The 26103-nt window shown below is 53.1% G+C and overlaps 1 protein-coding gene across 21 annotated transcripts in view; it reads right to left on the minus strand.

Moving 5' to 3' along the window:
- Lpin1 (lipin 1) overlaps nucleotides 1–26103 on the minus strand; it is a 108351-nt gene that overhangs the window by 31635 nt on the left and 50613 nt on the right. For 10 of the 21 annotated variants that reach the window (XM_006976593.4, XM_076559865.1, XM_076559859.1 and 7 more), the window contains 8 exons: nucleotides 13910–14110; nucleotides 13111–13206; nucleotides 10534–10844; nucleotides 9250–9375; nucleotides 6079–6186; nucleotides 3577–3706; nucleotides 1430–1736; nucleotides 563–656 (listed from right to left, as the gene is read on the minus strand). In XM_006976593.4, coding sequence (XP_006976655.2) covers nucleotides 563–656; nucleotides 1430–1736; nucleotides 3577–3706; nucleotides 6079–6186; nucleotides 9250–9375; nucleotides 10534–10844; nucleotides 13111–13206; nucleotides 13910–14110 — 1373 coding nt within the window. Of the gene's footprint in view, nucleotides 1–562; nucleotides 657–1429; nucleotides 1737–3576; nucleotides 3707–6078; nucleotides 6187–9249; nucleotides 9376–10533; nucleotides 10845–13110; nucleotides 13207–13909; nucleotides 14111–23952; nucleotides 24134–24578; nucleotides 24717–26103 lie in introns of those variants that run through there. The other 11 variants (XM_076559855.1, XM_076559868.1, XM_076559867.1 and 8 more) reach the window with 6 other exon arrangements.

A 26103-nucleotide genomic window follows, 5' to 3' on the forward strand; every position in this document is an offset into this window, starting at 1 on the left:
CATCTGAAGTAAACCTCAGAGAAAGCGTGTGCCCGGGAGGCCGCTGTTACCCCCCTGGCCCTGGCCCTCCCTGTATCTCAAGGGAGCTAAGGCTGTGTCCCCCAAGGACTGGATGTGAATCCCTCCAGGGAGGACCATACAAAGGTCTCTCTCACTCGGACCGTGGGCCACTGAGAGCCTTGAGCCCACGTTCCTATAAAGGGGGTAGAGGACAGTCACTTGTCTGTCCATCCCCTCAGCCTCCCAACCCCTAACCCCGCCACACACACACACACACACAGTCTCCCGCAGCACACAGAGCCCAGGCTGTGCCCAGGTTAAGCGTGAGCCTTCAATGTCCCTGATTCCTCTCCGATCGGCCAAGGCAAAATGGGCTCCTCTCAGAGTACAGAAAATGTTATCAAGGCCAGATGTGATGGCGCAACCCTGCAATCCCAGCAACCGACCGAGGAGCTGAGGCAGGAGGAACACCACCAGTTCAAGGGTACCCTAGACTACACAGTGGGGCCCTATCTAGAAAACCAAAGCATAAAGTAGTCTGAGTAATGAAAGGGACTTTTACTTCTTGGGGAAATACAGGGCTGCCACTTCAGGGTCCATGTCTGTGAGGTCATCCAGGTAAACGCCATCAGCTCCCAGGTGTCGACTCCGTTTATCTGAAAGAGTAAATGGGGTGGGTCAGAAACCAACTCACAAGTTGCCATCTCCGGGAAGAGCATCTGAGCCCAAAGTGCAGAGATCTGCTCCCCGGTGGCCCGGCTGCCCCTGGCCCAAGAGCCACACGGTGAGAAGCCGGCAAGCACATCACTGCAGAACTAGCAGGCTCCGGCTCTCCCTTCCTCCTGGCCCAGAGGAAATCAAGCACTTAGCCTCAGCCCTCATCCACAGAGGACCTGACAGGTTCCAAGCCCTCCACACTGAAGCTATGGTTACCATAATTACTGGCTATGGATGACAAATCCTTTCCCGAATACTTCCCTGCTGACACTCTAAAGGCGCAGTACCCCGACAGCTGCTTGATGGGTCCCTGTGCCCCATGCCCATGGACCTCCTCTCTACTAAGAACCGTGTAGGTGGTTCACACAAACCCAGAGTGTTCGCACCAAGCTATCTGGCTAGCCAGGGCGGGCTCAGGATCATCACTCGTCAGCATGGGTGGTGAGCTGATCGGGCTACACTGTCACTGACATGGTCAGAGAAACAGAAAGATCGCTAACAATGCTAAACGTGTCTGGCCCCACGCGAGACAAGGGACACGCAATCTCCTCACTTGGCAAAAGGGCACAGATTAAAGATTCACCGCGATGGGTGTCACGGATGTGGGTCTTCTCTGATACACTGGAAACTCTGGAGGAAGCTGCAGCGTCCGGTGCGAGCAGCGTGCCTGGGGGTGAGCAGGGAGCCCAGGCCCGGCCCGCTGGCTCCGTACCTTTCTTCCTGGACGGGGAGTCTGTCTTGCTTGCTGCCTGTGTCGTGCAGGCAGCCGGGGGCTTCAGCTCTTCGGCCACGGGTAGAGGTGGGGCCGCGGCTCCCAAGGCCTCCAGGTCCTCCTCGTTCACAAACTGCATTTCCGTCTGAGTCTTGCTCGGCTGCACCAGCGGCCCAGGGGCCAGGGTCGGTGACTGGTCGCTAAAGGTGTCCGAAGACTCACTGTGGATGGCCTGGAAGTGGATTTTATCGGGGATCTTCCGGCTCCCTAAGGGACTGGAGTCCTTCATCTTGTGTGGAGAAGACGTCTAGAAGAGAGAACAGAGTGCTGAGAGCCAGGCCAAGAGCAAAGCCGAGGTCAGTCAAGGAGAATCTTCAACCCCAGGGACCGGCGGCCTGGTGAGCCCCGCGCCTGCCTAGAGAAGCCACGAGCAGCAAACGTGTTCCAGAGAAAACACCACAGCCCTGGTATCCTCCTCACCCAAGGCAAAAGCTGCACCAAACACACCGGGTCCTGGTTCTTCCCCTACACTGCCAAGACTGGAGGAGACAGCAGGGCATCGTGGGAGCTGTGGACACTGAGGAGGGACACGATGGCCGGCTGGGACAACTCTGACACTTCTAACCCTAACTCATGCATCGTCACCAGGCCACGCCTGCTTGCTGAGGAGCACCCCGCCCCCACCCGATGCTCGCCATCTCCCAGGAGCTCTGTGCGCTCCCTGTAGATCTTTGGTCTCCCTGTTTTCCTCGTTCTCCTCCGAGTCTAGGCAGATCTCAGTTATATTTACGGCGACGAGTAAAAGTTAAACATGCACAAGGAAGAAAAGAGGAACTGCTTCCAAGGAGGCGTGAGAGAGGCAGCGAGGTGAGCATCAGGCCACGCGTCCAGCGGCCCCCAGGGCGCTCAGCAGAACGGGAAGCAGACCTCACACCTCAGGATGGGCTTCTCAGCAGCAGTGAGAAGAAACGCATCCCGTCTGCGCAGGGCAGGACAACGGGGGACCCTGCAAAAGCAGTCCCTGCGCCCACAGGGCAAGCAGGTGGCAGTCAGCATGGGCGGCCGCTGAGAACCCCAAGGCTCTCCACGCTGCTGGCCCCCCAGAGCCTCTCTGGGACCTGGGATCAGGCTGACAGACACACACACACACACACAGTGTGAAAATACAGAGCAGCATACTGCAGACCTGTATCTCTCTAGATACGTGTGTCTGATTTCAATAAAGTTCCTCCCCCAAATGGCAACTCAGGAGGCCTGATGGTGGCGGGACATTTACCACGCAGGGATCTGCGGTCACAGAAAAGCTGACACGCACCGGCAGGCCCCTCCCTAGCTGATATCCCTGGGTCCCTACAAACAAAGATGTAGCATGAATCTTCAAAGTTCTTATTAATAAAATCAAACCTGAGACCAGTTATTGGGGTCAATGCTGGTAGATCAGAGAGACAGAGCAAGCCACAGCTATCTCACCTCACCAGATCCTCAGCTGGTCCTGTTTCCTCAGACTGGAAGCTTCTGTGTCCTCATCCCAATGGCTCTCAGCTGAACTGCTGCTCAAAAGCCTGAAGCTTAACCAGCCACATGCTTAACCAGCCAAATGCTTAACCAGCCAAATTCTCTAGTTTCTGGTCCTCACGCCTTATATATCTTTCTGCTTTCTACCACCACTCCCTGCGATTAAAGGCTGGCTTTCTGGGATTAAAGGCGTGTCACCATGCTTGGCTGTTTCCAATGTGGCCTTGAACTTACGAGATCCAGAGGGATTTCTATCTCTGGAATGCTAGGATTAAAGGCGTGTGCTATCACTGACTAACTAGTGGCTTGTCTGTTCTCTGACCCCAGGTAAGTTTATTAAGGTACACAATATTTTGGTGAACACAATACCACCACACAAAGACAGGTCACAGGAGGTTTGCAGTCAGAGCCACCTAGCCAGGAGTGACTGGTCTGCACTTGGACATCCCGTCGTGATCTACAGTCTAAGTTCACATGATGAAAACACAGACTTTACAAAGCCCCGTAACACACGTTCACTGAGTCACAGCCCCGGCGTGCATCCCTTTGCAATGCCGGGATACTAATTCCACGCAACTGGAGCTAACCCAGAAACCCTCGGTGGGCCGCGGAGCTGAGACGAAAAGGCTTACCTTTGCAGCCTGCGGCAACTCGCCCCAAAGCCAGAGCATTTCCAGGTTACTCTTCGGTGTCGACCTGTCCGCAGACTTACTCACCAACTCCGAATCACTCTTTGGTGTTGAGGGGCGGGAGCCTGAAGGGCTTAAGAAAACACAAACCCATCGTTTGAGTGAGAAAAGGAAAACCTTGTTTTTGTCCCCCAGCCATGGTTCTAGCAACCCAGAAAACGGATCTCTGCTGCCCTCCCCTTCTGACAATCCCTCCTTTGGCCACCAGAGGTCAGTGTGCACCACCAAGGGGGCCTGCCTTGGAGCCAAATTAAGAAACGGGAGCTATAATTTGGGGGAGCAGGGGGATAGAGTCAGAACTTGAAACTCTCCGAGAACTAATAAAAGAAGAAGGAGAAGAGGAGAAGGAGGAAGAATCAGCGAGGCAAAGAGACAGGAAAGCGGGGGAGGGGCTCCAGTACAAACTGCTCTCCTGTCCTGGCCCTGTGCTCCCGTTTTTCCTATCAAGCATCTCAGCCTTCAGAGGTGTGCAAAGGGTCCTGGCCAGCTGACGCTGTATCCCAGGTAAACACTGGCTTTAAGAACAGGGAAAACAGCTGGACTGCCAACTTCAACCCACTGGATCATGAGGCTGCTGTCTCCAGGAACACATCAAAGGCTTTTTGCCAACCCACCACACCTAAGTGATGGCGATACATCTCACCTCCACATTGCATATTTTTACTTCTAACACTTGAACCAAGTCCTATGTCCATTCAGCCAAATTAATGGGCTAAAACTAAGTCAACTTAGGTCCACCTTCTCAGACACCGAGCCGAGAGGTGGTTTCCTTTCTCTGTATTCTCACACCACATCCTCATGAGGAACACAGCAGCCTTTTTACAGAAGCAGGAAACAGCCTCTCCACGGACCCTATCTGTGTCCGTCCATCGCCCTCCCCCCAACTGCACTGAGCCTCACTTATCTAAGTCAAGTTCCACCTCCAACTCAAGATGGCGTTTCCTGTTGGCACAAGCGGAGACCTCTTATACCGTGGCCATGTGTAACTAGCCTGGCCCTGACGCTTCCTTGAAGCCAGACTACGGGCTGTTTGACCCTCATTTCACAGTGCCAGAATTGCCTTTCCCTTGGCTCCCGCTGACCACCCATCTTTCCAACAAAAGCATACTGTATAGGGCAGCCTTCATGTTCTAGCCCTGTCTGTGGGGAGGAGGCTCCTGGTACACCATACCATGAGAAGTCCTACAATGGAACCCTACCACACCACACCATGACACACCACATCACACCATAACACACACACACACACACACACACACACACACACACGCACGCACGCACGCACGCACGCACGCACGCACATATATTTAACAATAAAAGCAGTTTTAAACCACCAGACATGGCAGCATACATCTTTAACACCAGCACTCAAGAGGCAGAGGCAGAGGCAGGCAGATCTCTTTGAATTCCAAGCCAGCCTGGTCTACAGAGTGAGTTCTAGGTGAGCCAGGGCTACATTAGTGAGATTCTATTTCAAAACAAACAAAATTCATGGGGCTTCTTTTTTTTTGTTGGGGGTGGGGGGAGTAGTCAGTAAATATAATTAAGCGTGAAATTAAATTTTAAATTTTAAGTCAAATGAAATTGTAAAAGTTATGTTTCCCAGATAGAAATTAGTCAATGCGTACTTTGGAAATAAAGTTTCAAAAGTAGATGAGGAAGTTTCAAAAGTAGATAAGGACATACTGGGGAACCAGAGGAGAAATCTCAGACACCTGATCCTAATAAAAACCCACACCCTAAGACACATCCTATGCCATTCTTCTAAATTCGTTCTAGAAATGCTGGGAAGAGTGTCTGAATCCATTATACAGACGGCCTAATAGGCTGTTTAAATATTTATAGTAAGTGGTTTGCCTTATCTACTAAAGTGGCATTCTAAAAATAGCTTGTAGACTTGTCTGTCAATATGACCCACACAGGAAAGGCTGTGCCTCAGTCTCAAGTGCCTTGTCCTGGTCCTCAAGGCCACCCGGAGAGTCGGGCAGCAGGATGGGAGAGACCAGTAGAGGGTCTCAAACAAGTCGCATTGGGACTCAGCAGTTAAGAGCACATGCTGCTCTTCCAGAGGACCCAGCTTAAATTCCCAGCACCCACAGGGCAGCTCGCAATCCTTTGTAACTCTAGTTCCAGGGGATCCATCGCCCTCTTCTGGCCTCCTTGGACACTGCATGCATGTGGTACATGAACATACATGCGGGCGCACGTTCAGACCCATGAAAGTTAATCATCTTTACAATAAACTAGACGAGTCTCATCGCCCACTTAGGGCTTATAATGAAAGGAGGGAGGTATTGTTCATACGTAAGTTGGTTAGTGAGTAGAACTGATTTAAGTGTTAGACCGACATTTCTATTTCATATCTGTCAGTAAGTTTCTTCACAAGTCACTGGGTTAAGGTACGACGTAGAGGTTAGATCACGGCTTCTGTAAGAACTGGTCTACCTTTCCGGAGGACGGAAGTGGGAAGGCTGTGGAGGGCAAGAGCTAGAAAGAACTCCCTCGGCCACCACCGCGAGGTGAGGGGGAGTCCTCTGGCAATCTACCAGGCTGCTGGAGGCACGAAAGATATACAACGAAAAGAAAGAAGAAAAAAAAAAAAAAAAACACAGGTCAGTTCAATGCAATTTCCCATTGCCGCCGCTCTGGCAGCCCTCGGCAGTAACAGTTCTAAGAAGGGAGACATTTGGCTGTTAAACAGCAAAATGTAAGCCCATGCTGAAATCAGCAGGGATCAACACCAACTGTCTTTGAGACAGTCCTGTTACCCAGGCTGGCCTCAAACTGGCTACGTGGCTGAGGATGGCCTTGAACTCCTGTTCCCGAGTGCCGCGGCTACAGGCACGGACCACTATGCCTGGTTTTGGCTGTGATGGGGAGCGAAGCCAGGACTTCCCGTACGCTGGGCAAGCCCTCCACTAACCCGAGCTGCTGCCACGGCCGTCAGCATCACTGTCTGGGCTGCCAAGACGGGAAGCCGCCCAAAGACCCGGTGGCTTCCCATTTCGTCCTGTGCCCTCGGCCAAGACAAGATGGCTGTGTCTGGTTGAAGTGGAGTGCTGAACCAAACTACGAGATCTGAAGACGTGAACGTGGGTTCTGTCCACTGTCTCCTCAGTAACAACACATCGTTCTGAGTACGAGCGTAAGTGTCTGCGTAACCCATTTGACAGCAGTCACACAATCTGACCCCACTGGTATCCTGGACTCCGGAAGCAAGCCAGACAGACAGACAGACACGGTTTGTGCTGTTTGAAAACCTTCCTTTTACATTCTTCAGGCTAACGAATAGGTTCTTCAATCAATGAGGAGTTTCTAAATACCCTGCACTGTTTTCCTCTGAAATCACTAGGTTTTCTCTTCGTGGGGATCATCTCCTGAACCAGGACAAGGACCCATGAGGTTCCAGGCATCTTAGGGATGTCCTGTCCTGTACAGTGAGCTACTGCTCATGTGTGGCCATGAAACTGACATGCCCTGGACACAAAGAATGAGTCACTGACCTTAAAGACTTACTATAAACATCTTGTTAATGGTTTTGTTTTGTTTTATTTTGTTTTTTGGGACAGGGTTTCTCTGTGTAGCCCTGGCTGTCCTGGATCTCGTTCTGTGGAGCAAGCTGGCCTCGAACTCACAGAGACCCACCTGTCTCAGCCTCCTGAGTGCTGGGATTTGTGCACCAGCATCGCCCAGCTTGAAATATCTTGTTAATGTTTTTAAATGGATTATTCTATAAAATATGGGGCAAATAAAATCTACCTTTGAAATTATTTTCATGTTTTTATGAAGGTTTATTTTATCTGTGTGTGTGTGTGTGTGTGTGTGTGTGTGTGTGTGTGTGTGTGTGTGTGTGTGCGCATGTGTGTGTGCCTGCCATGTATGTATAGATGTCCACAGAGACCAGAAGAAGGCATAGGATCCCTGAAGCAGGAGCTACAGGAAGTAGTGAGGCACCCAAAGTGTGTTCTGGGAATCAAACTCAGGACCTCTGGAAGAGTAAGAAGTGCTCTTCACCTCTGAGCCATCTCTCCGGCCCCAGTTACACCAATTAAAAAAAATAGCAATCTTTTAAGCACATGTGGTGGTTAAGTGTTAACTGCCCGCTTCCCAGAATCTATAATGACCTGGGAGACGGCCCCTGGACACGGCGTGGAGGATTATTTTGATTTGGTTCGTTGGGATGGGAAGACCCGCCCACTGTGGGAGGCACTTTCCCTGTGGGATACTGGACTCTGAGTGGAGACAGGGGACTGTGATGGCATGTGTTCATCTCTCTCTGCTTCCCGATGGTGGGTGCCACGTGACCTCAAGCCTCAAGCTTTGCCTTGACTTCTCTGTTATCAGAGACCAGACCCTTGAACTGTGAACCAAAATAAACTGTTTTCTCCTTCAATTTCTTTTGTCGGGGTGGGTTATTTTATGAGAGCAAAAGGAAAAGAAACTAAAACAACATGTCTAGCAGAAAATGTTTAAACTACCTCATGTAGCTAAGCATCAGGTACCTAACGGAAGGGCTGATCTCGAAGCAGGCAGACCCCTCCCTATTCTTGGTAAACCGACCCTTCCTGTCAGTCCGAGCTGGACTCAGGTATGGGGCACACTCCACACTGCTGACGGCTGCTGCCTCATTCTCGTGATGACGCTGAGCACACTGGAGCCAGTGGGGTGGCTTTGACAAGGCTGGCGGCCCATGCCACAGTCCCAGGGTGCCACCGCTTCCATTCTAAACTACAAGTGAACCTACAGCATCGGGAGGAGCAGCCCAAGGGCGCCGCAGCCATTGCTTCTCGGCCTCTTCTCCACCCTCTCCCCATCACCGAGCATCCTGAGCAGGTGAAGCACCTGTCCGCCACCCGCCATGGCATTCAAAGCTGTGCTCCCTTAGGGGCTACAAACCACTATCGTGCCCAGGGTCTGCCTGCCACCCAAGAACCAACCAGTGTTCACCCTAGCAGGGGTGAGCCTGTCCCATGGCGAACACGGGACCTAGATCCACATCCTCCCCAGGTTCTGGGCAGAACCGTTCCGCCAGCCCTCCTGCTCTGGAAGGCTCCACGGCTCTGAGAGCTTCTGGAGTCCAGGGAAGGTCACCTGTACCCTGCGCAGCTGCAGCTCGGTTCTCAGGTTCTCAGGGGCACACCAGGACAAGCGGAAAGGGCGTTTCAGGGAAGCATGAGGTCCTGAGTCCAGCAGTGTGGATTAGCTGTAGGCCAGCGTCCCCTCCACGGGCCTTAGTGGCGTCAGAGGCTCCCTGCAGCCCTGTCCCCACATCTGAACTCCACTTCAAGGCTAAGGCCCGCAGCCAGGCTGGCCACGCCGCCCTCTCCTGCCGCCAATGGGCACTGGGTAACTCAGCAGGGGTTGTTTTTTCTCCTGTATGCCTTCCCCGCAGAACTTTGCAAACATGTCTTCAGATGGAGTCTAAAGACTCCAAGTCTGAGATTTGCTCACCTTCCATATTTAATCCTAATCTGTACCCACCCACCCACACACACACACACACTGGAGATATTCTGATCCTAATTATTTTCAGTTTTAATTTCTATTTCCCTATTTTCTTAGACATGCCTCCTATAGCTGATTTCTAAGCACTCTGGACCAAAAAAGGCAACTTACCTGGGGCTGGGGGACCACTCTCTGTCTGAATTGGGGTACGATGCTGACTGGGAGTACGACGATATTGAGGGGAGGTTCTCCTTGGGAATATCGTCTTGGAATGGTGGTACATCATTAGGAAGAGTTCTGGGGAGATATAAAAAAAATAGTGAAAAAATTACCAAGGGCAGGTCCATAATAAAGCCACGATTCTTCTTGATTACATCTAAGGGCTTCATTAATCAGCATGACCTCTGTCACACTCAGGCACATTCTAGAAAGGGAAGATGGAAATGGAAAATGTCAGCACATATAAACGTGTGTTTGTGCACCTACCTTGGGCGGACTGTAAACTTACAATGATTTCACCAGAGCATGAACACAATGAGCAGACCGTGTGTGTGTGTGTGTGTGTGTGTGTGTGTGTGTGTGTGTGTGTGTGTGTGTGTGTTGCTGGGGATGGAACCCAGGACTCACACACAGTAGGCAAGCACTCTACCACTGAGCTAACGGAGCTATTACCTATTTTGCATATTTAAAGGTAGAGTCTCACTAAGTCACCCAGGCTGGTGATCCTCCTGCCTCAGTCTCCCCGGTTATGGGCTTCCTGGTGTGTGCTACCGCACCTACAGCATCTTTCTGTCACCTTTCACGTTACCCTCACCAGAGTCTGAGAGGCAGGTCAACTGGAACTGGATCCAGCTGTTCCAGAACATTCCCATATACAGGGGGACTGCCATTTAAATAAATAAGCCCACACAGAACAAGTCTTATGCACAGCCAGATAAGTACATGGCATCAATCATGTGCATCTTTGAACCTGTCAAACTCCCTAGCCTCAGCTGGGAGTGCAGACATCACAACACACAGTTCACAACCCCAGTCTGTACTTCCGACGCTCCTGAAGGACCTGTGGCCGGTCAGGACCGGAAAGCCGCAAAGGAAAAGCTGTGACAACCAGCCTGAGCCTGACAGCCCCAGTACCCACAGTAGTTAGAGGCCACAGGCAGCGAAGGCCGTGATGCCAGTCAAGATCTAGTATAAGCCATAAAAAGACCCATCTGAGGAGTGGGGGGAGGCTCCACGGCTTGTCTGCCTAGCACGCACGCAGCCCTGAGTTCGACCCCAGCACACAAAAATGGAGTGTGGTGGCTTACGTCTATGACCCCAGCCTTTGGGAGGTGGGGCAGGAGGATCAGAAGTCCAAGGTGATCCTCAGCTACAGATTCAGTTCGATTCGTCCAAAAAGGAAAGAAACTACCTCCTCCTTCTCCAGCACAGACCCCGTCTTTGCTCACTGTTTACCTGCCTCCTCCATCCGTCGGGGCTGCGTCCTCATCGGAGCTCATCTCTATGGGAAACATGTCCTCATCCTCAGACGTGTTGACGTTCTCATCTCTTTTCAGATTGTCCAACTGAGACTTCCTCCTCCTCTTCCTTCTCTTCTTCCCCAGGGAACCAGCGGACGGAGTGTCGCTGGAGGGCAAGCCCTGGGCAGCCGTGGTGGGATCCAAGCACCGGATTCTGTCCACGGAGTTCCTTTTCAGCTGGCTTTCCATGCGAGAAGCTCCTTCAGACAGGATGGGGGACGTGGCCAGGTACATGGGGATGACTTCCTGCAAGGCAGGTGTTCAAGAGTCCCATTAACACGGGTGACGGAGAAGGGCCGTGACAAAGGGAGAGAGAGAGCCACAGCAGGACCACCCAACATCTCACAGCCAGGGGGAGACATCAAACAGAGGGTTGGGTCGGGGTGGTGAACTCCTCAACTACTGTTTGGTACTCAACACAGCCTCCACAGAATCACAACAGAGTCAGGCCGTTACCAGTGACTTCAAACCATCAAAGCTCATCTACACACCCAGGGCGGAGAAAAATGACGGCCGAGTCGCGACACTGTTGCTGGGACCTGGGCACAGTTTTACATTTTATACTGAGTATCAGAGTAAGTGTGAATGGGTTTCTACGGGTGAGTGGGTGGGTGTGTGTACGTGTGTGTTCTCACACTCCGACATGAGGCCCGGCCTCATTTAAAATAAAATAAAAATCCAGATGACAGCTGCGTCTTCAGGCCTGCCACTCCAGAGCACATCCGACGGTGTACCCAGTGAGCCAGGAGACAGGGACCCCTCAGAGAGAAGTGTAGACGGGTAGAGCCGGCACAAGAAGAAGGGGGTAGTCGGTGATACAGCGTGCAGGTCTCAGCTTCCAGCCAGCTCCCGGGCAGCCACAGATGCTGAGCTGGCCCGGCTGCTACACGGCCCCAAAGGACGCCTCAACGCCTAGAGCCTAAAATGGGCCTCAGCCGGGAGCAATAGGAGGCTATAATAATCTCAGCTAGAACAGTCAGGGCTCCCCATTCAGACAGGAGGTGCCTGGAGGCTGTGGGTCTGCAGCAGACAGGCGGGGTGCGGCCCTTGGCTTCCAGCCCAGAAGCTGTTCGCTCAGGTAGATAACAGGGAGGCACTAGCCTGGGGCAGTCTAAATTGCAGAGGCTGGTTTCGGTGCTGGAGGATCCAGGGAGCTTCCTTCCCAGGAAGGAGCCAGCTTTAGTTTCACTTAAGGAGCCCCTGCGTAAGACTGCTTCACAGGAGCCCCACACGGGCTGTTGAGTATCTCACCCTGTCACTCTCCACCCGGTGGTGGCATTAAGACACAGTCTCCCTCACTGAACCTAAGCAAGTTGTTTCAGCCAGCCAGCAAGTTCTCTGGACCCCCATCCCCACCCCCACACACTCCACCCCACCCCCCAGCCCCCACCCCACCCCCCCACCCCCCGTCTCTGCCCCGCAAGGCTGCATGGAGTCAGAGTCATGAACTGAGCTTTTTTTTCTTAACTCAGGTGCTAGAGATCCAAACTCAGGTCCTCAAACTTTCAGAACAAGCACTCTTAAAGCACCCAGTCATCTGCTCAGGCCCAGACCCAGAGTATTAAACGTGAAGTCACCATACAACCCAGTAATTTCACTTCTAGGCATATACTGGGGAGGGGTGGGGGTGAGGTCAAAGCACCCCCACCCCCCCACACCCCACCCCCACCCCCCGCCCCAAATGTTCTCACAGAAACCTGAATATGAATGTGCACAATACCACTACTCACACTAGCCACAAGGTGGCAACAACCCTAGAGTCTCTAAATGGAATGTGGTCTATCAAACCACTGAGCCACTGAAAACACTAACAGTTGGAGCCCAAAATCTGGTTCGGTTGGTCAGTCACCTGCTGTGAAACCTGACCATTCAAGTTCCGTGTCTGGGATGCAGAGTGGGGGTAAAGAACCAGCTCCCGAAGGGGCGTTGAGGTTTCCCATGCTAAAGATACCGCCCAGTGTCTCAGTCCACTTCCGGTTGCCTTCTGATCAAGATATAGCCAGCACCATGTCTGCCATGTTCCACTCTATACTCCCCACCATGATGATAATGGACTGAACCTCTGAAACCGTCAGCCTCCACCTCAATGACATGTTTTCCTTTATAAGAGCTGTTGTGGTCGTGGTGTCTTTTCACAGCAAAAGAAACCCTAACTAAGACACACCACATACACACAGTAATACTAGAAAAGGAAAAGGATTTGGTCCCCCTACTAAATTAAAATGAGGATGCTGGGTCATTTCAGATTTGTCCCACCAGCACAGTCTGGCCAGTGTGTGATGTCAGTCCCTCCATCCCCTGGAAATGGCAGGTCAGTTGAAGCAGGCCAGGGCTGGGTCTCTGCGGCCTCAGCGCGCACTCGGCTTGCCTGGCTCTGTTCCTGGGAAGGTGAGCAAGTACTCTGCTCTGATGCCAGCATGTCCCCAACCAAGGGCCCAGAATTCCTCCTCCTCGTGTCTGCCTGCTGTGACTCCACGCCCTGGGGTGACCCTGGACACCCGGCACCCCTCACCTGGTCATTGTCAGTCTCTTGAACAAAAAATGCTTCTCCGTTGTCTCCCAACTTCATGTGCAAATCCACAGACTCCCCATTGATCTCTATGTCCACCTGAAGAGAGAACCCAGGGAACACGGTGAGAGTCACTCCCCCCAAAAGCTGCTCAGGTCTCAGTGGGTGTCCCTCATCCAGGCACACCTGCCCTGAGCACTGGGGAGGGAGGGAGGGAAGGAGGGAGGGAGGGAGGGAGGGAGGATGGGAGGGAGGGAGGGAACTTGGGTTTCCAAACATGGCTACACTGGTCCTTTTCAACACCTCCACTGCTGTTCCAGAACCTTCCACTCCCCACCAATATGCATCCTTCCGCTCCTGCTGGAGGACGAGAGGGGCTTGTGACTGACACCTAACCAGTAGACTACAACAGAAGTAACTCCACAGGACTTCCGAAACAAGGTCATAAAAACACCATGTCCACCTCGTCTCTCATGAGCAGCCACCATGCTTAAGTAAGGGAACCAGACCACATGGAAGGGCTCTGCCCGGTGATCTCCCAGAGAGCACAGAACCAGCCCCCAGGCACGGGTGCTCCCCTGCCCTGCGCCCTGCCCTGCGGTGCCCTGCCCTCCCTTCTGAGCCTCCGACTTGATAAGCAGTAGGTGTGCCTGACATCTCGGAGTAACTGACACTGCCCTAGGAACTGGAACAATGGGGTCCTTCGTGAGCATCCCACTGTGCCATGCGGCATCCTGAGTGGCGAGCCTGAGAGCTCCGGACTGGGTGGGGGGGGCGGTGCCCTCACACCGGGCAGGCTCACCACTTTCTCCCGGGACCGCAGGACGCCCATCTTCCCGAAGCGGACGTGGAAAGGGGAGCACTGCAGGCTGCCGTTGGGCTGGCGGACCACGATGATGTCGATGCATCCCGACAGCGTGGCGGGGTTCAGGCCCTTGTACAGCTCCTTCACCGTCACAAACACCTGGCCGGCCAACTGCCCCACGTAATTCATCGTCTGGACCTGAGAGACAAGACAGATCACGCCGGTTCACCGGGGCAATGAACGCGGGATGGCGACCCAGAGCCTCCAGCCCCACACTCCTCCGCGTCAGTGACGTAGCGTACACAGACCGTCACCCTCTGCCCACATCATTTGCTTCTGGAATGTTCTCCACAACACCCCTGCGACGGCCCACTTCTCCATTCCATCAAGAAGCCCACCCACCCACTGCCCAGGAATCCCAACAGAGGGTGCCACTGGGCTCGGGCCGTGCATCCCAGGGTGACTATGAACGTGACCCTAACGCGTTGTGCTTGGCGATGTTGTCTCGATGTCAAACACAGAAAGCTTCACCTGTGTGGCTAACAGGAGGGCGCGCCTCACAAGGACCTGGGACACACGACAACGCAGGTAACTGTCTTTGTACGCCTCCTCATTCTTCCGTTCCCACAGTCCCTCCACAGCCTCTTCCATGACGTCCCCTGGGCCTCAGAGGGGGTGACGTCCACGTCCCAGTTAGTACCAAGCACTCAGCACTCGCTCTCAACCCCCTGACGAGTTATGTTATGAGCCCCCCAATCCTGACCAGTGCTTACTGCTGAAAGATGTCCCTCACCGAGTCCGGGAGCTGCATTTGCCTGTGTGTGTGGGTAAACACGGGCTGGCTGTTCAGGGGCTGGCAAGACGGCTCCGCTCGTCAGGACACCTGCCAACAAGCCTGGAAACCTGAGTTCATCCCCCGGGGACCCACGTGGAGGAATGGGAACCAACCCCCCACAGATTAGGGCACCACTCACTCCCTCCGACCGCCATACCTTCACAGTGGCACGCACACCCCACACACAATGTCGTGAACACGACTAGCTAGGAGGCAGTTTAATTGTGCGTCCATTTGGCAAAACATCAGTAGTGGGTTTCCCCGTAGGGCCTGCGACCTCCCTGGCCATACATACATGAGCTCTGGACCAGTTCTGCAGCAGTAGGCACGCACGCACGCACGCACGCACGCTCTCCCACGGAGCCGACTTCAGATCAGATCAGGGAGCAGTCGGCTTCCTCACAAACACGCCACCACCACGCCATGGGCAGAGCCTACAAGGCAGTTCAGTGCCGTGGCACACAGGGTCTGTGGCCCAGTGTGACAGCTGGTGACCTTTCTCCTCCAGCGGTCAGCCTGCCCAGCATCCTAACACTAGGAACGCCAGGCAACAGGGAGACAATGGCTCTCATCAGTTTCTGCCCAGTCTCTGTCCGCCCAGCTGTTCTCTGACAACCCCGGGGGGCCCGTCTGTCAAGTCATTCGCCCAGCCAGCCAGCCAGCCACCCGCCATCCTCAGCAAACCTTGGGGGCGTCTGCCCTACAGGGCTTGGCTCCACCGTGCACAGAAAAGGCAGTCCCTGGCCTAGGCTTGTGAGAGAGGACTAATACACCTGCGACCAAAATATAAGCCAGTGATCACACGTCCCTGTAATCCCAACCCATGGAAGATGGAGGCAGGAGGATCGGGTGTTCATGTAGCCAACCTGTGCTACATGAGATCCTGCCTCAGAAAACAAAACAAGAAGAAGAGAGGCAGAGTCCCCCTCCCCCCAAAAAAAGGCCTGCAATTTAAAAAACACAACGCTGCGACCCTCACCTTCTTCCGCCGCGCATCACCCTCCACAATAAACTGGAGATTTGAACTTGTGCTGTGTCCAGCAAAAGAGGAAAACTTCCAACTCTGCAGCCCTTGGGGGCATTTTAAAGGGTGTCTTTGCACAATTTCTGCCATGCCTCATATCCCTGTGCCCCTCACAATAATCCTGTGGTAGGAGGCCTTCCACGGGAGGAAACCGAAAAGTAGGCCCCAGCGTCACAAAGCCGATGCCCAAAATCCCAGGCTTGGCATCAGGCTGCCAGACCAGAAGCAGGCTTGCTGGATTCTGAATCAACTCTATTCGAGTTCAGCGAAGCCCCCTGTGACGTCCACCATGGCATCCCCTAATTCCACCCTGCTCCTACGGGGTCTGTGCTCATCACCGAGCAACAGACCAAGCTCTCTGGCAGGGAAGGCCCAGCCCAGGCCCGCTCAGCCAAGACCCACCTCGATACTTTCCATCCTGTGGACTAAACACAGCTCTCAATTCAAAGGGAATAAGAGATGGTTTATTCTAAAGCAAACACAGGTGAGCATTTCCTGAAAACACAGATTCCGATGGCCCTAAGACTGTGTGCTACCATTAGAACAGTTACATGAGACTGTATCAGTCACGAAGTCATAACAATTGGTGGGGACCACACAAGCATGATTCTCAGTAAAGAGAAAATTCAGCCACAGGTTTCAGGTGTTATCTAATGACATTCTTAACGTCCGAACTAGCAGAAGCCAGGAGAATACGTTTGCAAGGAACTGATAGTCAAAAGGAAGTTAGAACAGTGTGGTGGTTTGCATGAGAAATCTCCCCCATAGTCTGGGCATTTGACTATATGCCAAATATCAGAAGAAGACTTGAGGTGCACCCTAGGAGGCATGTGACCCACAGTGGGCTTGGTCTGCAGTTGGTGGCCTGTTTTGCAGGGTCTGCAGTGGCCCTGTTTTGGAGTTTTAGATGACAGAGCCATGCTAGAAGTATGTTCCTGGGGGTGGACTTTGAGGTTTAAAAGCCTCCCTTGTGAACTCTACCAGTTCACTCTGTCTGCTTCCGGCTTGCATTTGACAATGTGAACTCTCAGCTTCCTGTTCCAGCCACCATACCGCTTGCTGCCACACTCCATACCAGGAGGACTCTGTTCCCCCGGGAACAAAAACCAAAACTAAGTCTTCCTTCTGTAAGTTGTTTTGGTCATGGTGTTTTATCGCAGCAGCAGTAAGGTAACTCATACAGTCAGACAAAGGTGTGGACGATGAATAGCTAATAAGAAAACTAAAAGTAGCCCCAGATACTTCAGTTCTGGATCAAGGAGATTCTAACTCTCCACAATCAGTTAACAGTTCAGCCTTCTAGAATCTTTAATACTGGGTGTGTCTCTTGGAGGGGGGAGGCTTCAGTTTACACTGTGTAGGAATGAAAAATGTTCTGAGAGTTGGGGGCAGTTAGCAGATCTCAGTATTCCAGTTTCCCAGGTTCAAATGCATGAGCACAGGGTCCCAGATGCCTGCAAGGCCCAGTTCTAGTTCTAACAGGTCAGAAATAAGGGGTGTTTTCCCACTCCGTTGAGCATCCCAAGAGGCATCCTTCATCACTGACGTGCATGGCTGCTCTGCCCCTGTGACCTCAAGAAAGCAGCCCTCCCAGGCACAGGAACTGTAGAACAGGACAATCACTTTGCTGCTCCAACAGGCTCTTTTTAATTGGGGAAAAAAAAAAAAAAAACCCTAGAAATGGGAAGTCTAAGGCAGAGTTCTCCTGCAAACACCGTGAGGATTCACTCCCCGAGTAACTGTCTGCAGTGTGAGCAAAGGGCTTGGCTGGTGTATTTTCTAACTGCAAATAGCCAGAAGCAAATAGCTGTCTGCTGGAAACCTCCGCATGTGTTAAAAGGTCTCTGTGTAGACACAGGGACACTGTTCACAAGCCCCACCAGACGAAAGCCTTCTTGAAATTATCCTTGACATCAAGATCCAGGGGCTGCCTAGACGACCCTGCACTAGGCTTTTTCCTTAAAAAAAAAAAAAAAACACATTGCCTCCACAAACTCACGAAGATGACTACCATTAACCAGAATATAGAAAGTACTGTCAAGTAGGTGGGGAAACCGGGGGTCTTGTGTGCTGTTGGTGGCAAGGGGAAATGATGCAGATACCTGAAAACCAGTGCCGCAATTCCTTGAAAATAAAAAATAGAATTGCCCTACAACCCAGCAATTCAGCATCAATGTGTATCTTCTAAAGAGCTGGAATCAGGGTCTTAAGAAGGTATGTGCACACTCATGCTCACAACATAAAAAGGAAGAATCACCCAGCATCATCGGCGAAGCATCTGTCTGGCAGCCAGACATCCATCGACAGAGCGACAAGAACATGTGGGATGATGGGAGATTACTCAACCTCCCCAAAGAGGAAAATCATGGAGGCTGAGGAAATGGCTCAGAGCATGAAGCGCTTGCTGTGCTAGAGGGCGGAGTAGAACTCAGATCCACACCACCACATGGAAGTCAGGCAGGCAGGGTGGCACACCCCTAACAAGACCTGAGGAGGCAGAGAAGGGGAGCCCAAGGCAAGCTGGCTAGCTAGACTTTCCTCCTCAGTGAGCTCTGGGTGCAGCCAGAGAACCTGACCTCGGTCCACAGCGTGGAGAGAGGAAGACACCCAACATCCACTCTTGGCTTCTATATACATGCACACACACACACACACACACACACACACACACACACCCACACACGCACACACACACGCAAGAAAAGGAGGGGAGGAGATTCTGCAAGCTGCCCCAACCCACACAGGATAAGCCAGGAGGGCAGTGAGGATGTGAAGGAGGCCATCAACACAGGACAGACAGACAGACGCTGCAGGAGCACTGTAGGAACTACCTAGAGAAAACAGCAGCAGCTACGGGAGCTGGGAGGGAACAGAAATGTGGAGTGGGCGACCTCTGGACGAAGGGTTTCCACTCTGGAGGAGCGCAGTGATGGCTGCTCTGTGCTGCACACTTTAGATGACGTAAGGGCTGGGGATGCAGCTGAGCTGGTGCAGCGATTGCCTGGCGGGCACAAAGCCCTGGGTTTGATTCCCCAGCACTGGGTAAAACCAGGTACAGTGGTTGTGCAGCCTGCAATCCCAGGAGTGGGGAGGTAAAGACAGGAAAATCAGAACTTCAAAGTCATCCTCGGTGTGAGGCCAGCCTGGGCTACATGAGATCCCGCCTCAGTAGAATATCAGTAGAAGACGTGAGGTGCACCCCAGGAGGCATGTGACCCACAGTGGGCTTTAACAAGCCAGTGTACGCCAGGGCCTCTCAGGCACCCGCTGGGCTGAAGTCAGGCCGGTAAAGGACTCTCTCTGCCCCCATTGGAGGCGCTCGTCTCCAAAAGCCTTGCGTGAATTTTTCTTCAAATGTTCTACACTATCAAACCACTAGACGTAAAGTCCCAGATTTCACTTCCTTCAGCTGCACTGGCATTGAAAAAGCTCAAGGAAGACGCTAATTCGATAGCCCAAAGATAAGCCGCCAGAACAACCGAGCCAGGGCAGAGGCACCTCCCACCGGGCCATAATCCCATCACTCTGCAGAGTTTCAGTGTTCGTCTTCCTTGAAAGCACGTGAGGAGGCAGAAAGGGAGAGGTTTGGTTTGAAGAAGAAAGCGTCTGAGAAACGCGGGGTGAGGGAAGATCAGAGGAACCGAAGAGAACAAAACAAAACGCTGAAGACTTCTGCGGACCTGCTGGAAGACGCTGGCCACCAGACTGCTTTCCAGTCTGCTGTTTTTTTGGTTTTTTGTTTTTGTTTTTTTTGGGTTTTTTTTTTTTTTTTTTTTTTTTTTCTTGAAATCTGGCAAGATACTGCACCTGGCAGGAGAAAGGATTCTGCAGTTCCTGGATCAAATGTATTTTGAAGGAGAACTTGACCAGGTCTTAGAGGCTCCTCGGACCAGCCTGGAATTCTCCAGAGCAGTGGTTCTCAGCCCTCCTAATGCTGCGAGGCTCTAATACAGTTCCTCATGTTGTGGTGACTCCCCCCAATCATACAATTATTTCTGTTGCCACCTCATAACTGTGACTTTGCTACTGTTATGAGTCGTACTGTAAATGTCTGGTATGCAGGATAGCTGATATGCCACCCCTCCGAAAGTGGTGTTTGACCACCCAAAGGGGTTAGGGCCCACAGGTTGAGAACCAGCGCTCTGGAGCAAACCAGAACCTTCTGGATCTGTGGGTCACACAACACACGGGCTCTTTTTCTTTGATGTGGCTGCTTCTGGGCTGACATTCTGAACCAACACTAAGTTCTCTGAAATGCCGTTTCCTGGTAAGATCTTCCTAGATAAATGGGGAGCTCGTACGGGGAAGAGAACCCCGCTTCAAGGCCCCAACCTGGAACTGGAGGACACACAACCTCCCGAATTAATCCTGGTATTCGGCAGGTGCTCGGCATAGCCACCACCCCAGGCTCAGACTGTCCCAGACTTGGCCTAGGGACGTCATCAAGAAGTGCCATGAGTCTCATGACTTCCCATCTAGTTATGACGTTAGAAAAGTCTACATTTAGCCCCAAATTGGCAGAATCCATCAGCAGGCTTTATGAACTGCCAAGAAATGATGCTTCCCCCACCACCACCTTTTTTTTTTAATCTGCCAAAATTCCAAAGCCCTTCCATAGCTCTCCAAACCCCACAGCTGTATCAATACCATCTCACCACCTGGAATAGTAACATCACTTGAGGGGGGGCTCAGGTCAACGCCACTGAAAACTTGTCACGGTAACATGAGGGGCTCACAAGACAACAGAGGACACGTGAACAATTATGTATGAGGAGTTAGTTCATCAACCCAGATTCACACAGATACGCAAATCAAGAGGGGGGTGGCTCAGTCCCTAAAGTCTCAAAAGCTGGAGGACCTGAGTTTAATCCCAGCATCCCCATAAAAGCCAGGCACGGGCCACTGGAGAGGAGACAGTGAAATCCCAAGACAGCCAAGCCAACTGAACCAGTAACAACAAGTTCAGTTAGAGATCCTGGTTCAAAAGGTGGACCTAGGGAAGGTCCACCTCTGGCCTCCACATGTGCACACATACACACCCACCTACACACACACCTACCCACACAAGCCTGCACACACACACACTCATCTGCACACAGATCTGCAAACACACACTTGCACACATTGACATACCCACCTGCACATACACAGAGACACTCCCACTTACATATGCACACCCCTGAACACACATGCATACAATGATTAATTTTTAAGGCCTTTCAGAAGGCCCCACATCAAACCATTCCACAAAAAACTCCAACAGTGAGAACAGAATCACAGACCATACACTCCATGCTCCGGTCATTATCACGACAAAGCCCCAGGAAGAGCTACCCATCTGGCACATAGGAGCAGACCCCAGCAATCCCACAGCAAGAACTGATTCTACAGATAAAAGCAGATGATGTTTTTAGTGAGTGTGTTTGCACAGGCACGTGTCTGCACACACCACAGCATGTAAGTGGACCTCAGAGGACAATTAGTGGGAGTCAGTTTGTTCTTTCCACAGAGCTAGTGAGAGTTTGTTCTTTTTTTCCAGGAATGTGGGTTCCAGAAACCGAACTCCAGTCGTCCTGGTTGGCAGCAAGCAGCCTTACCTGCTGAGCCACCTCACAAGCCCCCAGAAACAACACGGTATTTGTGGGTGGCAGTAACCACAGACTTGACTGTGAGGAGAAAGCAGGAACCACTTCGAGGTCAACAAGACCCTGGATTAATAAATTATGGACCGTCCACGTTATGTACAGAATAGCTCAAGCCTATTAAAAGTGGAAGGGCGTTGTAGGCTCTATAAATACCCACACTCACAGGGGGTGGGGGGGAGACCTTGGCTTTTCCGTCTACACAAGTATTTCTTTCACATCAGTTTTCCATGGGAAGCCTGAAAACTCCTGTACACGTGGTCTCAGGGTCTCCATGTCAGCGAAAACTACTCAGCAGAAAAGGGACGTGAAGGGGCTGAGGAGACAGGGGCTGAGGAGACGGCCCCCCGGGAAAGGGGCTGCTGCCAAGTCTCAGAACCTGGCTCAGCCCCTGGAGACTCTATGAAGTTGTCTTCTGACCTCCACTCATGCTGTGACATGCACAGACAGACACACACACACACACACACACACACACACACACACACACACAATTTAAATACTGCTTCTGATAAGGTTGCCTGAATGGCAGTGTCAGCTAGGACATGGTCCCTACTCGGGCAACAAGGGGGTAGTATTATAATCCCAGGTTATAAGAGGCCTCAGGTCCCTGCCAGCAGGAGGGGACACATAGAAGACACAATGTGGCCCCTGTACCCTGGGACACACACTGCCTTGGGTTGGGACTCAGGACCTCGGCCCTCAACCGTTAGCTCCCTTGCAGGGCACGGGACCTTTGTTCCCCTTGGAAGTGCCCAGTGTCCTCTCACACACTTGGGAGAGCCCTCTAGCCAGCTGCTCATCTTGGTCAAGAATGCTCTGTTCCTGGGACCTCTGTCCGTCCCCGCACCTCCCCCTCCAATCCTGTCCCTGGCCGTCAGTCATGGTCACGTACCCCCTGCCTGTCCAAGAGAACTGTGGCCCGTTCTGAACCTGTAAGATGGGTGATTTAAACGGCACCCACCACCTGGAGATACTAGAACACAGCCTGTAGTCCTTCCCACAGTCCACCCTCCAGGTAAAAACTGGTACTGACCCAATGGTGGCAAACAGCTCCAAAGAACATACGGAACTAAGTCTCTTGCAGCAGCGTACTTTGTATGTATTTAAAGTATTCAGATTGTGCCTACACACAAATAAAGGCAGAGCAGGGAACACTACCGGATCAGATGAATACTGGGGTATTGGAAGGGTATACTCATGTTCCACAATAAACATGGTTTCAGGCGGGGTGTTGGGGGGCACATGTCTGTGATTCCAACATCCATCAAGGAGGCTGAGGCAGGATGATCCTGAGCTCCAGGCTAGCCTGGGCAACACAGGTCAAGGACAACCTGGGCTACATAGCAAGTTCCAGGCCAGTCCAAGCTACAACAGCTCCACGTTCACAGATAAGGACTTCCCAGTGTGGCCGGATCACCTACCAGCCTGTATCACTCGCTCCTGGTTGCTTTTAAAAGGCTCCAAAGGCCAGGGCTGTTAGTGCACAGGACACCAACCCCACACCCAGCCCTCCTAGAACAAGGTACCTATCACACCTACATACTTGCTAAAATCAATTCATATCATTATTGGTCCCTTTCAGACCGTGAACCTAAGACAGAGAAGACTCCAGAAAAATGGCTTTACAATCTAAGGTGGGGTGGTAGGGGTGAGCCAAGGCAGCTCAGGGATGGACCAGAGGCTAGCATCGGCGAGCCAGGCGAGCCCAGCTCTGCAAAGGGCCCCCAGTGGTACCCTGAGCTCCCCACTTAGAGGGACAGTCTGAAGTTGCTCTGAAGCACCTCAATTCATTTTAGGCAACAACCTGGTAAACCAAGTATGGTTTTTCCACTCACTCTAGATAGGGAAACCGATAACCAGGCTCCAGAAGTGACGTCTCGGGCCCACGGATCTCCAGCTATCAGTGGTCAGCCGCTTTGCCATCCCCTGACCTTTCCCTCTCTCTAGCCCAAAGCCCTGACAGCAAGAGATAAGCAAAAGGCCTGCCTGGCCCAGCCCCACCAGCGGATACCTCCCCACTCAGGACAGCCACCAAGGGTCCCATCTCCCTCATCTGAACCCCAAGTCATCACCCAGGCAACAAGACCGGGCACGCTGTCGCCGCCCGCTTTCCAAAGTGGCAAGCATCCTAAGAACGCTGGCAACTGCCACCTAAAGAAGGGAGAAGTCACACGGGGTGGCTGGCGCGGCCACCAAGACAGCACCAAGCCCAGGAGCCAGGCTTCCCAGCCCAACCACCAGGCCCTACACAATCAGGGAAAGGGGCCAAACACACACCCACACACACACACAAAACCCGTGACAGCAGACACCATGTCAGCAAACAGGAAGCTCGGTCAACATGGGGGACCGAACACACGGCGATCTTTCAGCCTTTCTGGGGACACTGAAAAGTTCCCTGACTTGGGGTGCTTATCATTCCTAAACGGCTTTCATTCATCAAACACGTATTAAGGAACAAGGGGTGGGCAGCACGTCTGAAACCTCCTCATGGGTCCCTGTCCATCCACTCCTCTAAGAACCGTTACAGGCTCACCTTCCCCACAACTTCGCTACCCTGTGGGCAGCCGCTGTGTCCCAGGGTCCCCAGGTCAGCGGGGTCCCCGGCTCTCTCTCTCTCCTTCTTGCTTCCTGCCAAGGAGGGTGGGTATCTGCGGCAACTACTGGCCACACAAATGATCAGCCACCCACCCTGACTCTAACCCCCTATGACTTAAGATGACTTCCAAAGCGTTGCTTTGCCCTCTATATTCCCCAGGCCTTACCCCCATGTAAAACTGTCCCCGTAGGCCAGGTTGGTGGAGCCGCAGGCCCAGCGCCCACCACACACGCACGGCAGAGCAGCAGGGAGGCCTGGCCGGGTTAACCTGAGAATCTGGGCTCCCAGCTCGCTGCCACCCAGCGGAGATGTGCCCTTGGGCACGGGAGGTCAACCTCCCAGGCTGGCCTCGGTATCCTCGGGCTGCAAAGCCTGAATCCTGAGCCCCTCGGGATGAGTCTCATCCGGGTCCCAGCCCCCGCGGGGTCCCCTGCAAGCTCGGGCGCTCCATTGGGAAGGCCCGGGGATGCCACGCGGCCCGCATGGCCTCCTGGCGGGTCCCCCACAGCCCAAGGACGTGCCGAGGGGTGTGCGCCGGGACCCAGGTCCCCGCGGCTACTCACCGAGCCGACCCGCGCGCACGTCGCCGCCGCCGCCTTTGTATGCAAACACCAGGCCTGAAGCTGCTGTCAGTTTAGAGCACGGGGAGGGGCGGGGCCTGGACGGGGGCGGGGCCTCCGGGGCGGCGCCAGGGGGGCTCCGGAGGAGCGGTGGAGCTGGGATGCTTTTCAGGGCCCACTGACCTCCTCTCTGGCACCTCCGCCTCCCCCATCCCACCCCACCCCACCCCACCGTAGTCAAGGACCGTCTGCCTTGACTTTGCCCGGAGCAGGGACTCTGAGTCTCCTTCCCGCGAGCCGAAGTCTTCAATTCCAACAACCTGACCCCTTCTTGACCTTATTGCCACACGCCGGCCGGCCGTCAGACCCTACTCTGTGCGCCCCCACACCCGACCTACCTCCTGGCTTAACATTCACCACCAGGGAGCAAAACCCCAAGAAAGAATAAGCAAAGAATAACACCAAGTCCGGTGGTGGAAAGGGCCAAGTCAGGGCAAGCTACTCTCAAGGGTCACTGAGACCCCAAAGGACAGTAAATCACGTCTTGCTTTGTTTTGAAGACAGGGACTCCTATATCCCAGGCTGGCCTCAAACTTTCTATGTAGCCCAGGATGACCCTGAACTTCTGATCTGCCTGTCACCTCCCGAGCCAGCGTTGAGATTACAGGAAAAACCCTACTTCCACCATGCCTAGATTCCGGGTGCTGGGGATGGAGCCCAGGGCTTCAGATGTGCTGGGCACTCACTCCACCAACTGAGTCACAGCCCCAGTCACAAACATCCAGTTCTATGTAGATACAAAGACCTTCCAGAGAGGCGGTGCTTTCTAGGGAACCACAGCAATGACCCTGGAAGAAAGCGCCTGGAGACACAAACCTGAGAGGTCTTGCAGGCCACAGAGAGAGTCGGAGTACCATGTAGATGTTAGCCCAGGAAGGAAACTGGTATAAGGGGCTGGTATGGCAGGAATGGATGCCATACCACAGCATTCCAGGGGACCAGAGAGGAGGTGGAGAGCAGAATGATGGAGAGGATTTCACTACACCTTGGTGGGGGAAAGAACTAGCTTTTTATGGGGGAAGGGGCTGTTGTATAGCCCAGGCTGGTCTCAAATTCTATGTATCTAAGGATGACCTTGAACATCTGGTCCTTCAGCCTCCGGAATGCTGAGATCACAGAGGCGCACTGGGGTCTACGTATTGGAGAGCGTGCATAATTGGGTTATGCAGGCCAGGTGCGTGCTCTAACAGTCAAGCTGTGCTCCCCTGACCCACCCACCCACCCACCCCCCGGGTCGGAGCTCAGATCCCTTCTGAGGTCCAGGGTAGACCCGCAGGAGAGCTGAGCCAGGCCGGGCTGGCTCCACCCAGGAGCTCTCAGGAGACAGCCGTGGTGTGCTGTGGCATGACCCGGCAGGGATCAGCATAGGCCGGGTGGCTCTACATCAAGCCAGGTGTGGAAGTGCTCCAGCTGTGCTTGGGGCAACCCTCAGCCAGCCCCAAGGATGGTCTCCACTGCCCACGAATTC

The sequence above is a fragment of the Peromyscus maniculatus genome, chromosome 22, assembly GCF_049852395.1.
Source record: "Peromyscus maniculatus bairdii isolate BWxNUB_F1_BW_parent chromosome 22, HU_Pman_BW_mat_3.1, whole genome shotgun sequence".
Taxonomy (NCBI): Eukaryota; Metazoa; Chordata; class Mammalia; order Rodentia; family Cricetidae; genus Peromyscus; species Peromyscus maniculatus.